Source organism: Salmo trutta, chromosome 22, assembly GCF_901001165.1.
Source record: "Salmo trutta chromosome 22, fSalTru1.1, whole genome shotgun sequence".
NCBI classification, from domain to species: Eukaryota; Metazoa; Chordata; class Actinopteri; order Salmoniformes; family Salmonidae; genus Salmo; species Salmo trutta.
Window position 1 is genome coordinate 41,994,076 of NC_042978.1, and position 16,956 is coordinate 42,011,031.

A 16,956-nucleotide genomic window follows, 5' to 3' on the forward strand; every position below is an offset into this window, starting at 1 on the left:
CCCCAATCTGGTTACACACTCCTACCAACACACACACACACACACACACACACACACACACACACACACACACACACACACATAAGCATACACACACACATATACTTCAACACACACAAACTCACATCGAAGGCACACAACCACAATCAAGCTCATATTGAATGCATGCACATGCTGATTCCATAGACTGTAGAATCCCTTTTGATGGGCTGTTTTCCTGATGTCATCACTTGTGTCAGTAATCTGATGCTGGGGCTGGGTGTCTCTGTGGGCCTCCATTGATTACTGTAATGGATCGTTTTAGCCCTGTGGATCAATAGCTAGTCAGGACCCCCAGTCAGGCCAACCCCCCCCATCCACACACACACAACAGCAAATTCAATTAAACTCTCTGATACATATTCACCATTATCTTTAAAAAAAAGTCAATGCACATGTTTACTTTCCAGGTTAGAATGTTTGTGCATTGCTCTGTGTGTGTGTGTGTGTGTGTGTGTGTGTGTGTGTGTGTGTGTGTGTGTGTGTGTGTGTGTGTGTGTGTGTGTGTGTGTGTCTGTGTTGGTAGGAGTGTGTAACCAGATTGGGGTCCCTGTTGAGGTAAATGCTAGGTTGTTTGGGAACGTGAAGCCATTTTGATGGCGGACAGCAAGCGGGTGGGCCTATCTATCAGAGTTGATGAATGGGGTTGAGATGGAAAGAGGCAGGGGGAGGGAGGGAGGTGGAGAGATGGAAGGGAGGATGGAAGTAGAGGAATCGGAGAGGAGGGGGATCTTGGCTGGATGTCTACCCAGGGAACCAGGCTATATACAGGTTCACATAATAAAGAGCACTTATTGAAATGGAGGACCAGTGTGGTGGGTAGAGCAAGAGAGAGATCAGGCCAGTGGACGGAGGAGAGGAAACAGAGGGACGAGAGAGGTACAGTGTCAGTAATTAGTCAGGGAGATACAGAGTAGGCCTTCACAGTAGAAGTACAGTACCCAATAACTTTCTCTGTTTTTCAGTTCCCCCACAGTATTACTTGATAAACACATGTAAAACACAGTGAAACCTTCATGACAACATGTCAGTACACAGTCATTATCACTAGTAGTACTTTGGGGACATCATCACTGTAGCATGGCTGCCCATTATCCTGTCAGAAGCATGTTAACCCACCACTGTCGTTCATGGCCATCTGTGCAGACTGCGTGGCCAAAGAGCTCTATTTTCATGTCATCCAACAAATGTAAATGCCTGGAGTTTGCTAAACGGCACTGGCACTTGGATTGGAACCGGTGCTTTGGACAGAAGACATGAAAATAGAGCTGTGCAGTGAGTAATGGGAACAAACTGTTCTGTCCTCTTCTCTTGTCTTCTTTTAACCATGAATAATAGATGTTGTGCTCCACTCCACAGTGCTGTCTGTCTGTCGGTTCGTCCGCCCGTCCGTCCGTCTTTGTCCGTCACCTCTTCACACACTGGCCTACCTACCCCCCACCCACCACTGTGTGCATGTGTGTGTGTGTGTGTGTGTGTGTGTGTGTGTGTGTGTGTGTGTGTGTGTGTGCGTGCGCGTGTGTGTGTGTGCGTGTGTGTGTGTGCATGCGCGCGTGCATGGGTGTGTGTGTCACATACCTCCACATTCTACATCACACAGAGGAAATTACAAGTCATTTAATATGAGAAATATTCACAGGACAGCTTGATTCCAATGGCCTGGGGACCTCTTCACCACAATATATTACTAGATCATTAGATTATATTAAATGAATTCTTTGCTCAGGTTATTATGAAAAAATAAGTGTTTTAATGACATCCAACTGTTTATACTACTGTATCTGTGTAGTGTCCAGTCAGACTTGCATTCACCTGCCCCCTAGTGCGACCTTAGGCTTATTGCAGGCAAGGACTGCTGCTAGAGACAAAGCAGAGACGAAATCACCAGCAGCACTCTTCTCCACATAGAGATAATTGAGGGAAATAGATAGATAAGCAAGCACCGATATCCACATGTATAGCATAAGTACAAAACCTACATTGAAGCACATATACATCTTGCATTTCTTCATACCTCACACTATGAATATCGTCTACCATCAGATATGCGTTTCTTGATATTGTAACGGCTTGTCTGTGGTGTGGCGGAAAGAAGCGCAGGAAGCAGCGAACACGGTGTGGTAATTTTAATCAACCACAACGTACAAAATTAAAGGGCTCCCAACAACAGGGAAAAATACAACCAACAAGCACAGTCGAACAAACTGCAGTCGACACACAGAAAGACAATCCCGCACAATAGGAAGCGGGCCAGCTGAACTAAATAGCCCTCTTGATGACTAACTCAGGGCAGGTGAGAAAACATAAAAAAGGGAAAAACAAAAAGGGAATCGGTGGCAGCTAATAGGCCGGTGACGACGACCGCCGAGCGCCACCCGAGCAGGAGGGGGCGCCACCGTCGGTAGGACTCGTGACAGATATGCAGTGGGGTCCGAAATTATTGACACCCTTGATAAAAATCAGCAAAAATGACTGTATAAAGTAAATCATTAAAATACTGAGCTATATTGTATGCTCAAATTCTTGGGGGAAATGACATTATTTTATACTAATACAATTGCTTAGATAAAGAGATTTTGTTTAACAATAATAAAAAATACATATATTTAGAGGTAAAGTGACTGCATAGAAAATTAACAGAGAGTAGCAGCAGGTAAAAATAGGGGTGTGCAATGTAAATCCAGTTAGCCATTTGATTAAATGTTCAGGAGTCTTACAGCTTGGGGTTAGAAGCTGCTTGGGTGTAGAAGCCTTTTGGACCTAGACTTGGCGCTCCGGTACCGCTTGCCATGCAGTAGCAGAGAGAACAGTCTATGACTTGGGTGGCTGGAGTCTTTGGCAATTTTTTGGGCCTTCCTCTGACACCGCCTGGTATAGAGGTCCTGGATGGCAGGAAGCTTGGCCCCGGTGATGTACTGAAATAGCTCACCTTGCAAGGATAACGGCACTGAGCCTTTTCCTAAAATGTTTTATAAGTTGGAGAACATGTTGTGAGGGATCTTAGATGATTCCTCCATATGCATTTATGTACTGCCCTCTTCAATTCAAACCACAGGTTTTCAATGGGTTTCAAATCCGGAGACTGAGATGGCCGTTGCAAAATGTTGATTTCTTTGTGGATTTTGATGTGTGCTTGGGGTTATTGTTTTGCTGGAAGATCCACTTGCGATCACATTTCAACTGCCTGGCAGAGGAAACCAAGTGTTTGGCTAAGATGTCCTGGTACTGGGTAAAGTTTATGATACTGTTGACCTTAACAAGGGCCCCAGGACCAGTGCTCTGCTCTATACTCAACTACTCTTCTCTATACTGTAGTACTCTGCTCTATACTGTTCTACTCTGTTCTATACTGTAGTACTCTGCTCTGTTCTATACTCACCTACTCTGCTCTGTACTGTAGTGCTCTGCTCTATAATCTACTACTCTTCTCTATACCTGCTGGAACCCTGACCTATTCACCGGACGTGCTACCTGTCCCAGACCTGCTGTTTTCAACTCTCTAGAGACAGCAGGAGCGGTAGAGATACTCTCAAAGATCGGCTATGAAAAAGCCAACTGACACTTACTCTTGTGTTACTGACTTGTTGCACCCTCGACCACTACTATGATTATTATTATTTGACCATGCTGGTCATTTATGAACATTTGAATATCTTGGCCATGTGCTGAGATATCTCCACCCGGCACAGCCAGAAGAGGACTGGCCACCCCTCATAGCCTGGTTCCTCTCTAGGTTTCTTCCTAGGTTTTGGTCTTTCTAGGGAGTTTTTCCTAGCCACTGTGCTTCTACACCTGCATTGCTTGCTGTTTGGGGTTTTAGGCTGGGTTTCTGTACAGCACTTTGAGATATCAGCTGATGTAAGAAGGGCTATATAAATAAATTTGATTTGATTTTGATTTGATTTGATACTGTCGTACTCTGCTCTATACTGTAGTACTCTGCTCTATACTGTTCTACTCTGCTCTATACTGTTCTACTCTGTTCTATACTGTAGTACTCTGCTCTATACTGTTCTACTCTGTTCTATACTGTAGTACTCTGCTCTGTTCTATACTCACCTACTCTGCTCTGTAGTGTAGTGCTCTGCTCTATACTGTTCTACTCTGCTCTATACTGTACTACTCTGCTCTATACTGTACTACTCTGCTCTATACTGTAGTTCTGTGGTCTATACTGTGCTACTCTGCTCTCGTCTATACTATACTACTCCACTCTATACTGTACTACTCTGCTCTATACTGTAGTACTCTGCTCTTTACTGTAGTACTCTGCTCTTTACTGTAGTACTCTGCTCTATACTGTACTACTCTGCTCTTTACTGTAGTACTCTGCTCCGCTCTACACTGTATATATACACTCACCTCTGTTCTACTGCGCTCCATGTTACAGTAGGCTGTACTACTGTGCTCCGTGTTACAGTAGGCTGTACTACTGTGCTCCGTGTTACAGTAGGCTGTACTACTGTGCTCCATGTTACAGTAGGCTGTACTACTGTGCTCCGTGTTACAGTAGGCTGTACTACTGTGCTCCATGTTACAGTAGGCTGTACTACTGCGCTCCATGTTACAGTAGGCTGTACTACTGTGCTCCATGTTACAGTAGGCTGTACTACTGCGCTCCATGTTACAGTAGGCTGTACTACTGTGCTCCATGTTACAGTAGGCTGTACTACTGCGCTCCATGTTACAGTAGGCTGTACTAGAGGTCGACCGATTATGATTTTTCAACGCCGATACTGATTATTGGAGGACCAAAAAAAGCCAATTTCTTTTACATTTATTTGTAATAATGACAATTACAACAATACTGAATGAACACTTATTTTAACTTAATATAATACATCAATAAAATCAATTTAGCCTCAAATAAATAATGAAACATGTTCAATTTGGTTTAAATAATGCAAAACACAGTGTTGGAGAAGAAAGTAAAAGTGCAATATGTGCCATGTAAAAAAGCTAATGTTTAAGTTCCTTGCTCAGAACATGAGAACATATGAAAGCTGGTGGTTCCTTTTAACATGAGTCTTCAATATTCCCAGGTAAGTTTTAGGTTGGAGTTATTATAGGAATTATAGGACACTTTCTCTCTATATGATTTGTATTTCATATACCTTTGACTATTGGATGTTCTTATAGGCACTTTAGTATTGCCAGTGTAACAGTATAGCTTCCGTCCCTCTCCTCGCTCCTACCTGGGCTCGAACCAGGAACACATCGTCAACAGCCACCCTCGAAGCAGCGTTACCCATGCAGAGCAAGGGGAACAACTACTCCAAGTCTCAGAGCGAGTGACGTTTGAAACACTATTAGCGCACACCCCGCTAACTAGCTAGCCATTTCACATCGGTTACACCAGCCTAATCTCGGGAGTTGATAGGCTTGAAGTCATAAACAGCGCAATGCTTGAAGCATTGCGAAGAGCTGCTGGCAGAATGCACGAAAGTGCTGTTTGAATGAATGCTTACGAGACTGCTGGTGCCTACCATCGCTCAGTCAGACTGCTCTATCAAATCATAGACTTAATTATAACATAATAACACACAGAAATATGAACCATTGGTCATTAATATGGTCGAATCCGGAAACTATCATCTCGAAAAAAAACTAAACGTTTATTCTTTCAGTGAAATACGGAACCGTTCCATATTTTACATAACGGGTGGCATCCATAAGTCTAAATATTCCTGTTACATTGCACAACCTTCAATGTTATGTCATAATTACATAACATTCTGGCAAATTAGTTCGCAACGAGCCAGGCGGCCCAAACTGCTGCATATACCCTGACTCTGTTGCAAGAGAAGTGACACAATTTTCCTAGTTAAAAGAAATTCATGTTAGCAGGCAATATTAACTAAATATGCAGGTTTAAAAATATATACTTGTGTATTGATTTTAAGAAAGGCATTGATGTTTATGGTTAGGTACACATTGGAGCAACGACAGTCCTTTTTCGCGAATGCGCACTGCATCGATTATATGCAACGCAGGACAGGCTAGATAAACTAGTAATATCATCAACCATGTGTAGTTAACTAGTGATTATGATTGATTGATTGATTGTTTTTATAAGATAAGTTTAATGCTAGCTAGCAACTAACCTTGGCTTCTTACTGCATTCGCATAATAGGCAGGCTCCTCGTGGAGTGCAATGTAAGGCAGGTGGTTAGATCGTTGGACTAGTTAACCGTAAGGTTGCAAGATTGAATCCCCGAGCTGACAAGGTAAAAATCTGTCGTTCTGCCCCTGAACAAGGCAGTTAACCCCCGTTCCTAGGCCGTCATTGAAAATAAGAATGTGTTCTTAACTGACTTGCCTAGTTAAATAAAGGTGTAAAAAAAAAAATAATAATAATAAATAATCGGCCAAATCGGTGTCCAAAAATACCGATGTCCGATTGTTATGAAAACTTGAAATCGGCCCTAATTAATCGGCCATTCCGATTAATCGGTCGACCTCTAGGCTGTACTACTGTGCTCCATGTTACAGTAGGCTGTTCTACTGCGCTCCATGTTACAGTAGGCTGTACTACTGTGCTCCATGTTACAGTAGGCTATACTACTCCTATCCTCTGTTCTACTGCCTGACTGCATCTCCTACAAAGGTTCTGGGGACCATGTGCATTTCTATTGGTTTGGGATTGTCTCTATTGTTGAGCTCCTGATATAGCTGGAGATGGAATATAGCCTATGAAAGGGACTGTTGTGGGTTTCTACAGTCACACACCTCCAATCTGATATGGGCTTTTATTGTATTATGTGCCAAGTGTTTTGTTATGTTTACAATTTCGTCATATTGCTTGTGTGTGTGGGTGTATGCATGCGTATGTACGTGCGTGTGTGCATGCGTGCGTACGTGCGTGCGTACGTGCGTGCGTGTGTGTGTGATTGAGGCAGAGGGCTGAGATAAAGAGAGAGAGAAGGAAAGGAAAGAAAGACAAAGAGCAAGAGGTAAATTAATATTTTGTTCCATGTCTCTCGGCTGTTTGTTCATTCCTGCTCTGTGCGCTGAGAGTCCCGTTGGAGCGGCTCACAAGATGTGGAGAAATTAAATACGCAGCATGTCACTGGAATACCAATTTTATCCCCTTTACGTGTGTGTGTGTGTGTGTGTGTGTGTGTGTGTGTGTGGCAATGGTCGTCAAAATTGATAAATGGTAAGAAATACAGTTCTGTTAAATGTACCAGCTGAATAATGGAGTAAGATACTCAACACTTTTTGAATTAAAAAATTACATCAAATATTGACTGTATTATAGTACATAAACAATAGTATAATGAGAGACTTCAGCTATTCAATTGAATGTGAAATATCATATTCTAGGGATGGCCATTTGAGATAATTTTTAACTGCCTGTCAACTTGGCTTTCCCACAAAGAGCAACATTACTTATTCATGATTGATGTAATCTAGAATATTAAACACAAGGTGGAAAGGTTTTGTGTCAAATAGCAGGCATTTGATGTGAACATCAACATACAGTGCATTCGGAAAGTATTCAGACCCCTTCCATTTTTACAGATTTTGTTACGTTACAGCCTTATTGTAAAATGGATTAAATAAAAAAAAAATCTCATAAATTTACACACAATACCCCATAAAGAGAAAAAAGTTTTTTTGTTTTTTTTTACATTTTTGCAAATCAATTCAAAATAAAAAACGGAAATACCTAATTTACAAAGTATTCAGACCCTTTGCGATGAGACTTAAAATTGAGCTCAGGTGCATCCTGTTTCCATTGATCATCCTTTAGATGTTTCTACAACTTGATTGGAGTCCACCTGTGGTAAATTCAAATGATTGGACATGATTTGGAAAGGCACACACCTGTCTACATAAGGTCCCACAGTTGACAGCGCATGTCAGAGCAAAAACCAAGCCATGAGGTGGAAGGAATTGTCCGTAGAGCTCCGAGACAGGATTGAGTCAAGGCACAGATCTGGGGAAGGGTACCAAAAAATATCTGCGTTATTGAAGGTCTTCAAGAACACAGTGACCCCCATCATTCTTAATAAATGAAAGAAGTTTGGAACCACAAAGACTCTTCTTAGAGCTGGCCGCCCGGCCAAACTGAGCAATCGGGGAGAAGGACTGTGGTCAGGGAGGTGACCAAGAACCCGATGATCACTCTGACAGAGCTCCAGAGTTCCTCTGTGGAGATGGGAGATCCTTCCAGAAGAACAATCGTCTCTGCAGCACTCCACCAATCAGGCCTTTGTGGTAGAGCGGCCAGACGGAAGCCACTTTTTGGGGCCGGCAGGTAGCCTAGTGGCCAGTAACCGAAAGGTTGCTGGATCGAATCCCCTAGTTGACAAGGTAAAAATCTGTCGTTCTGTCCCTGAACAAGGCAGTTAACCCACTGTTCCCCGGTAGGCCGTCAATGTAAATAAGAATTTGTTCTTTACTGACTTACCTAGTTAAATAAAGGTTCAATTAAAAAAGAGTTAAGGCACATGACAGCCCACTTGGAGTTTGCAAAAAGGCACCTAAAGGTATCTCAGACCATGAAAAACAAGATTCTCTGGTCTGATGAAACCAAGCGTCACCAGGAAACCTGTGAAGCATGGTGGTGGCAGCATCATGCTGTGGGGATGTTTTTCAGTGGCGGGGACTGGGAGACTAGTCAAAATTGAGGCCAAGATGAACAGAGCGTGTACATTGATGATATATATTTATATTTTTAATCCGAATACGGCTGTAATGTATCAAAATGTGGAAAAAGTCAAGGGTACTGAATACTTTCCGAATGCACTGTATATCACTCTAAGGCATATTTATTTGACAATAGGGGAAATGAAAAAAATTGCTCGATTGCATTAGACATGTAGATTTTTTTTGTCTGCTTTCTTTTCTGAGTGGTGACTTTGTTAACATTATCATCTAATCAAACGTCAAAAATGTTGTATCCGACCAAGGGGAATAATAACTGGAAATAGGCAATTTTCTCTTCTCTCGTTTAATACCCATCGATATATCTTTTCTAAACGTGAGTTAAAACCTTTTTGCCAAATTTCCAACGATACCCTCATCATTTTGAGACATAATGTGTGTGTGTGTGTGTGTGTGTCTGTGTGTGTGTGTGTGTGTGTGTGTGTGTGTGTGTGTGTGTGTGTGTGTGTGGTTTGTGTGTGTCTGCTCCTTTGTATCAGAGAGAGTGCTTCGATTACTCTGGTGTGGTAGCAGCTTATTCATCTACAATACCTGTTCAGCTGTGGATCTCCTCTTCTTTAACCTCTACAATACCTGCCACACATTAGCATAGCTGGATAGCTGGATATGCTAATCCATAATTGGGATGCTTCTTTCTTTCTTTCTGTCTTTTGTCTCCTAATTGATTCCCAAAAGTGGGAATTTCACAGCTGCTCTCAATTCTACTTGGCTTCTTCTATATGAATTCCAGATGTTGTTTAACTACCCTTTAACTGCTAGTCGCGTATACCGGGTAGGCAGACTTATTCTACGTTATCTTTTTTTCAATCAAACTGGCTGGTTCCCGGCCCAGAATCAGCTTGTCTGATTGAGGCATGGGTCTGACCATCACATCTTAGGCTGAGATAGCAGCTAGCTATGTTATTAGCAAATACATCTATAATGCCCCCCACCTCCAAATGAACACCAACAAACAAACAGCCACTTTATTCTGGTGGGCTGGTGAAACCATGGCAGCAGATGTGGTTAGCCCCAGTGTATTGAAGAAAAGAAGCCGGTGGCAGGCATAAGTTTTAATTTGACTATGCGTGTGTGTGATACCAAACAGTTGTGTATGTTTGTCTGGAGGGAGGGAGGAAGGGGGAGAGAGAAAGGAGGTCATTTATTCCTAAATTTATCCAGGATTTATGAAGGAGTAATCAAGCAAGGTTGTGGTGGGTGGGTGGAATGTGGGCATGTTTTAGTATTTGTGACCGACCACCTCGATTCGTTCTTATGTAGCAAAATTTGAAATTGTGTTTTTTATATTGCATAAAAGTAGAGACACAGAGCTAGAAAATTATATTTCATACACTGCAGTTGAGGAAAAATGGGAAAGTCATTCTGCTATGAAAGTTGATAAACTTGTAACCCCACTTTTGAGAAAATGGTCCTTGAAAGTTTTGCTACACCTACTGGAGAGCTCTTCTTTGTCTACACCCATTCAGCATCGTTCACACCCTTTGTTTAGACATGTAGCTAGCTAGGTAGCTAGCTAGCTAAACAATGAACCGGCATAATCTCAACTCATACTACTACCAATACAAACAATGTCATAGCTGTAGTATGAATCCGCAGGTAGCTAAATCTAACAAACTAGGTTCAATTCTAGCTAGCTAACATTAGGCTAGCAATGCAAATGGTATCTGAATAATATTACTACACAGATCATACATATAACGTCAGCTTTCGAGCCAGCTAGCTAATATTTGCTAACTAACAGTATGCTTAAACATGTAATAAAAATGACTTTCTGACTAAATTAGAAACTTATATCTGAAAATGTAGCTAGACTCTTACCCGTATACATTGATGAATGCTTCATGGCAGACTGGAACCGTTTTGTTTGTAGCTACATCTTGTTTGGCCAGCGCTGTGTCAAGTCACTCAGGTTCACACTGACTGTGGCATGTGCAGAAAGTAGCCCATCACTTTTATCAACTGATTTGTCGATAGCGCCTGCTAAATTCAGGGCATCAATGTTGAAAACCTGCTACCGCACGGCAAGAGGTACCGGAGCGTCAAGTCTAGGACCAAAAGGATCCTTAACAGCTTCTACCCACAAGCCATAAGACTGCTGAACAATTAATCAAATGGCCACCGGACTATTTATATTGACACCCCCCCCCCGGTTTGTTTTTCTACACTGCTGCTACTCGCTGTTTAACATCTATGCATAGTCACTTACATGTACAAATGACCTCAACTAACCTGTACCCCCGCACATTGACTCGGTACTGGTACCCCCTGTATATTGCCTCATTATTGTTATTTTATTGTGTTACTTTTTATTATTTTTTACTTTTGTTTATTTGGTAAATATTTTCTTAACTCTTCTTGAACTGCACTGTTGGTTAAGAGCTTCACGGTAATTGGCACATGTGATTTGTTGAAAAAAGTAGCAAAACTTTTGTAGTTCTCGACAAAATCCGGTGAAATTGCAGAGCGCCAAATTCAAAATACAGAAATAGTCATAATAAACATTCATAAAAAATACAAGTGTTATACATCGGCTTAAAGATGAACTTCTTGTTAATCCAGCCGCTTTGTCAGATTTCAAAAAGACTTTACGGCGGAAGCATACCATGCGATTATCTGAGGACAGCACCTCTCTTACAAAACATACAAAGATTTTACAACCAAGTAAAGGAATTACAAAAGTCAGAAATAGCGATAAAATTAATCACCTACCTTTAAAGATCTTCATTTGGTTGCAGTCACAAGAGTCCCAGCTACACAATACATGTTCCTTTTGTTCAATAAAGTCCCTCTTTATATCTCAAAAACTCAGTTTTGTTGTCGCATTTTGTTCAGTAATCCACCGTCTCAAAGGCGGTTAAAACATGCAGACGAATATATCCTAATAGTACCGGTAAAGTTCGTCGAAACATGTCAAATTATGTTTATAATTAATCCTCAGGTTGTCAATTGTCTAAATAATCGATAATATTTCAACCGGACAACCGCGTATTCAATAGAAAGGAAAAACAACGAAGGGCACGCACTCAGTCATGCGCAAACCAGCTCTGCATTCTTCCTCAGTCCACTGTGACAAGGTAGGGGTGGTATACAGAAGATAGCCCTATTTGGTAAAAGACGAAGTCCACATTATGGCAAGAACAACTCAAATAAGCAAAGAGAAACGACAGTCCATCATTACTTTAAGACATGAAGAAGACCGGCGACGCCGACCGCCTAGCACCACTCGAACAAGGAGAGGACCCGACTTCGGTGGAAGTCGTGACAGTACCCCCCCCCATGACGCGCAGCTCCAGCAGCGCGCCGATGCCGGCCTCAGGGACGACCCGGAGGGCAAGGCGCAGGGCGATCCAGATGGAGACGGTGGAACTCCTGCAGCATTGAAGGGTCCAACACGTCCTCCACCGGAACCCAGCACCTCTCTTCTGGACCGTACCCCTCCCACTCCACGAGGTACTGAAGGCCTCTCGCCCGATGCCTCGAATCCAGTATAGAGTGAACGGAGTACGCCGGGGCCCCGTCGATGTCCAGAGGGGGCGGAGGAACCTCCACCGGCCTGAGGAGAGACACATGCAATGAGGGGTTAATACAGTAATCAGGGGGAAACTGTAACCTATAACAAACCTTGTTCACTCTCCTCAGGACTTTAAATGGCCCCACAAACCGCGGACCCAGCTTCCGGCAGGGCAGGCGGAGGGGCAGTTTCCGGGTCGAGATCCAGACCCGTTCCCCCGGTGCGAACTCCGGTGCCTCACTGCGGTGATGGTCTGCGCTGGCTTTCTGGCGCAGCACGGCCCGCTGGAGGTGAACATGGGCGGCGTCCCATGTCTCCTCCACTCGACTCTGATGCCAAGGCGCCAGAACCAGCTGGTACACCAGTATGCACTGGAAGGGGGAGAGGTTAGTGGAGGAGTGGCGGAGCGAGTTCTGAGCCATCTCGGCATGAACGCTGCCCACTCCCCCGGCCGATCCTGGCAATACGACCGCAGAAACCTGCTCACATCCTGGTTCACTCTCTCCATCTGCCCATTACTCTCGGGATGAAACTCCGAGGTAAGGCTGATCGAGACCCCTAGACGTTCCATGAACGCCTTCCAGACCCTCAAAGTGAACTGGGGACCTTGATCAGATACTATATCCTCAGGCACCCCGTAGTGCCGGAAGACGTGCGCAAACAACGCCTTAGCCGTCTGTAGGGCCGTAGGAAGACCGGGCAGAGGGAGGAGATGGCAGGACTTAGAGAACCAATCTTCAACGACCAGAATAGTGGTGTTTCCTTGTGAGGGGGGGAGGTCGGTAAGAAAATCCACCGACAGGTGCGACCAAGGCCGCTGTGGAATGGGTCAGGGGTGTAGCTTCCCTCTGGGCAGGTGCCTAGGAGCCTTACACTGGGCGCACACCGAGCAGGAGGAAACATAAACCCTCACGTCCTTGGCCAAGGTAGGCCACCAGTACTTCCCAACCAAACAGTGCACCGTCCGACCGATCCCAAGATGACCAGAGGATAGTGACGTGTGGGCCCAATAGATCAACCGGTCACGGACAGCAGACAGAACGTACAGACGCCCAGTGGGACACTGGAGGGGAGCGGGCTCTGCACGTAACGCCTGCTCAATGTCTACGTCCAGCTCACACACTACCGGCGTTACCAGGCAGGAGGCCGGGAGTATGGGAGTGGGATCCATGGGCCGCTCCTCTGTGTCATACAGTCGGGACAGTGCGTCTGCCTTCACATTTTGGGAACCTGGTCTGTAGGAAAGGGAAAAAACAAAACGGGTGAAAACATGGCCCACCTTGCCTGGCGAGGGTTCAGTCTCCTCGCTGCCCGGATGTACTCCAGATTGCAGTGGCCAGTCCAGATGAGAGAAGGGTGTTTAGCCCCCTCAAGCCAATGTCTCCAAGCCTTCAGAGCCTTGACGACAGCCAACAGCTCCCGGTCCCCCACGTCATAGTTTCGCTCCTCCGGGCTGAGCTTCTTCGAGAAGAAAGCACAGGGGCGGAGCTTCGGTGGCATACACGAGCACTGAGAGAGAGCACAGCTCCTATCCCAGCCTCGGATGCGTCCACCTCCACTATGAACGCCAAAGAGGGATCTGGATGGGCCAGCACGGGAGCTGAGGTAAACAGAGCCCTCAGGTGACCAAAAGCCCTGTTCGCCTCAGCCGACCACTGCAAACGTACCAGTCCCCCCTTCAGGAGCCGCTACCTGACCAAAACCCCGGATAAACCTCTGGTAGTAATTGGCAAACCCTAGGAACTGCTGCACTTCCTTTACCGTGGTGGGAGTCGGCCAATTACATGCGGCTGAAATGCGGTCACTCTCCAGCTCCACCCCCGAGGTGGAAATGCGGTACCCTAGGAAGGAGACGGACTGCTGGAAGAACAGCCATTTCTCAGCCTTGATGTACAGGTCATGCTCTAACAGTCGACCAAGCACCCTGTGCACCAGGGACACATGCTTGGCGCGTGTAACGGAGTATATCAGAATGTCATCAATATACACCACTACACCCTGCCCATGCAGGTCCCTGAAAATCTCATCTACAAAGGCTTGGAAGAGTGATGGAACATTCATCAACCCGTACAGCATGACGAGGTACTCATAATGCCCTGAGGTCGTACTGAACGCCGTCTTCCACTCGTCTCCCTCCCGGATACGCACCAGGTTGTAAGCACTCCTGAGATCTAGTTTGGTGAAGAAGCGCGCCCCGTGCATTGACTCAATCGCCGTGGCGATAAAAGGTAGCGGGTAACTGTACCTCACCGTGATCTGATTTAGGTCTCGGTAGTCAATACACGGGCGCAGACCTCCCTCTTTCTTCTTCACAAAAAAGAAACTCGAGGAGGCGGGTGAAGTGGAGGACCGAATGTACCCCTGATGCAGGGATTCGGAGACATATGTTTCCAAAGCCGTCGTCTCCGCCTGTGAGAGGGGATACACGTGACTCCTGGGAAGTGCAGCGTCTACCAGGAGATTTATCACACAATCGCCCCGTCGATGGGGTGGTAATTGAGTCGCCTTCTATTTGGAGAATGCAAGAGCCAAATCGGAATATTCAGGGGGAATGCGCTTGGTGGAGACCTGGTCTGGACTTTCCACCGTAGTAGCACCAACGGAAACCCCTAAACACCTCCCCAAGCACTCTCGCGACGACCCCGTGAGAGCCCTCCGTTGCCAAGAAACAGTGGGGTCATGACAAGCTAACCAGGGTAGGCCTAGCACCACGGGAAACACAGGAGAGTCAATGAGGAAGAGACTGATTCTCTCCTTGTGACCCCCCTGCGTCACCATACCCAGAGGAGCGGTGGCCTCCCTAATCAACCCTGACCCTAATGGTCGACTGTCTATGGCGGGAACGGGGAAAGGCACAGCCACGGGAACAATGGGGATCCCTAAACTAAGGGCAAACGATCTGTCTATAAATTTCCCAGCTGTGCCTGAATCGACGAGCGCCTTATGCTGGGAATGCGGGGGAAACTCAGGAAAAGAAACATACAAAAACATGTGTGCAACAGAGGGCTCTGGGTGAGAAGGGTGCCGGCTCACCTGGGGTGACGCCAGAATGCCCTGCCTGCTGCCTCGATCCCCAGAGGAACCAACCCGGCACCGACCAGCAGTGTGACCTCTGCGGCCACAGATGGTGCACGAGCCGGAACCTCCTCCAATCTCCCTACGCACAGCACCTCCCTGCTCCATGCGCACCGGAGCGGCTGTGCTGGGGGATGGAACCGACAGAACCCGATCTGGACGTCCGCAGGTGGCCAGCAGGTTATCCAGCCGAATGGACAGGTCCACCAGCAGGTCGAATGTGAGGGTGGTGTCCCTGCAGGCCAACTCCCGACGGACATCTTCGCGCAAACTGCAGCGATAGTGGTCGATCAGGGCCCTATCGTTCCATCCCGCGCTGGCGGCCAGGGTCCGAAAATCCATGGCGAACTCCTGGGCCAATAGACAACTGAGCTGAGAGAGGGAACATTTCTGTCTGTCTGTCTGTCTGTCTGTCTGTCTGTCTGTCTGTCTGTCTGTCTGTCTGTCTGTCTGTCTGTCTGTCTGTCTGTCTGTCTGTCTGTGTCTCTCTCTCTCTCTCTCTCTCTCTCTCTCTCTCTCTCTCTCTCTCTCTCTCTCTCTCTCTCTCTCTCTCTCTCTCTCTCTCTCTCTCTCTCTCTCTCCTCTCTCTCTCTCTCTCTCTTTCTCTCTCTCATATAACTCCAATAATACAATGACTCCCATGCTAATGCCGTGTACCTACACTAATGGTATCTCCTATGGGGACAGCTGAAAACCCCTTAAAGATTCTAGATAGCACCTTTCTTTCTAATAGTGAATGCTAATGTAAGGCAGCATTCCTACAACCGTTTTACTCTTGATGATAATGGCAACAGATTCCCCTGAGCGTGTGTAGAAAGCATATAGGGTGTGTGTGGTGTGGTAGAGGCCGTGGTGAGAGAGTGGGCAGGGAGCAGTGGATTTGCTGGTATGTTCTGTGGTGTGACCAGGGCCTCACCTCTCGGCTGACATTTAACAAGGTCTTTACCCGTGTGTGTGTGTGTGTGTGTGTGTGTGTATGTGTGTGTGTGTGTGTGTGTGTGTGTGTGTGTGTGTGTATCCTGACCACTCAGGCAGCAGGTGCGCTAACACACACACATGACCATACACACACACACAGTGGGGAGGGGGGTTGAAGTTGAAGATGGTGTGGGTGTGTGTGTGTGGATAGTGCATTTGTCACACAGAGCAGAAGAGCGGAATTTAAATGATGCTCCTGAAAGAAACAGAGATGCACAGAGGAGGCAGTGCAGGTCAAACACTTACGTATGCACATCCACGTCTCTCTCTCTCTCGCTCTCTCTTTATTTCCTCTCTCTCTTTATTCTCTCTCTCTTTATTCTCTCTCTCTCTTTATTTTCTCTCTCTCTTGCTCTCTCTTTTGCTCTCTCACACACACATTCATGTTTGGGTCTGTGGTTGAGTGTGGATCAGTAAGGGAAGCACTAAGGGAATGTGGTTGACTTCTCTCATTTCTCTTGATTTACGCATGTGTGCATTGTCTATGTGTATATCTCTGAACAATGTTCTCCCTCTCTCTCTCTCTCTCTCTCTCAGGTGGGGGGCCAAGGGAGGCCCCAGAGGTGTGTGCTCTGCCTGAACATGTTCCTGTGGCACTACACAGGTTGATAGAAGCTCTGGAGAGACAAGGTAAACACTTCCATAACTTAGAGGAAATATCATGTTGGAAATATATATTG

At 45.7% G+C, this 16,956-nt stretch overlaps 1 protein-coding gene across 1 annotated transcript in view; it reads left to right on the forward strand.

The window, feature by feature from the left end:
- LOC115157907 (phosphatidylinositol 3-kinase regulatory subunit alpha-like) overlaps positions 1-16,956 on the forward strand; it is a 198,601-nt gene that overhangs the window by 92,756 nt on the left and 88,889 nt on the right. The window contains exon 3 of the mRNA XM_029706241.1: positions 16,814-16,906. Within this exon, the coding sequence (XP_029562101.1) occupies positions 16,814-16,906 (93 nt within the window). The remainder of the gene's footprint in view (positions 1-16,813; positions 16,907-16,956) is intronic.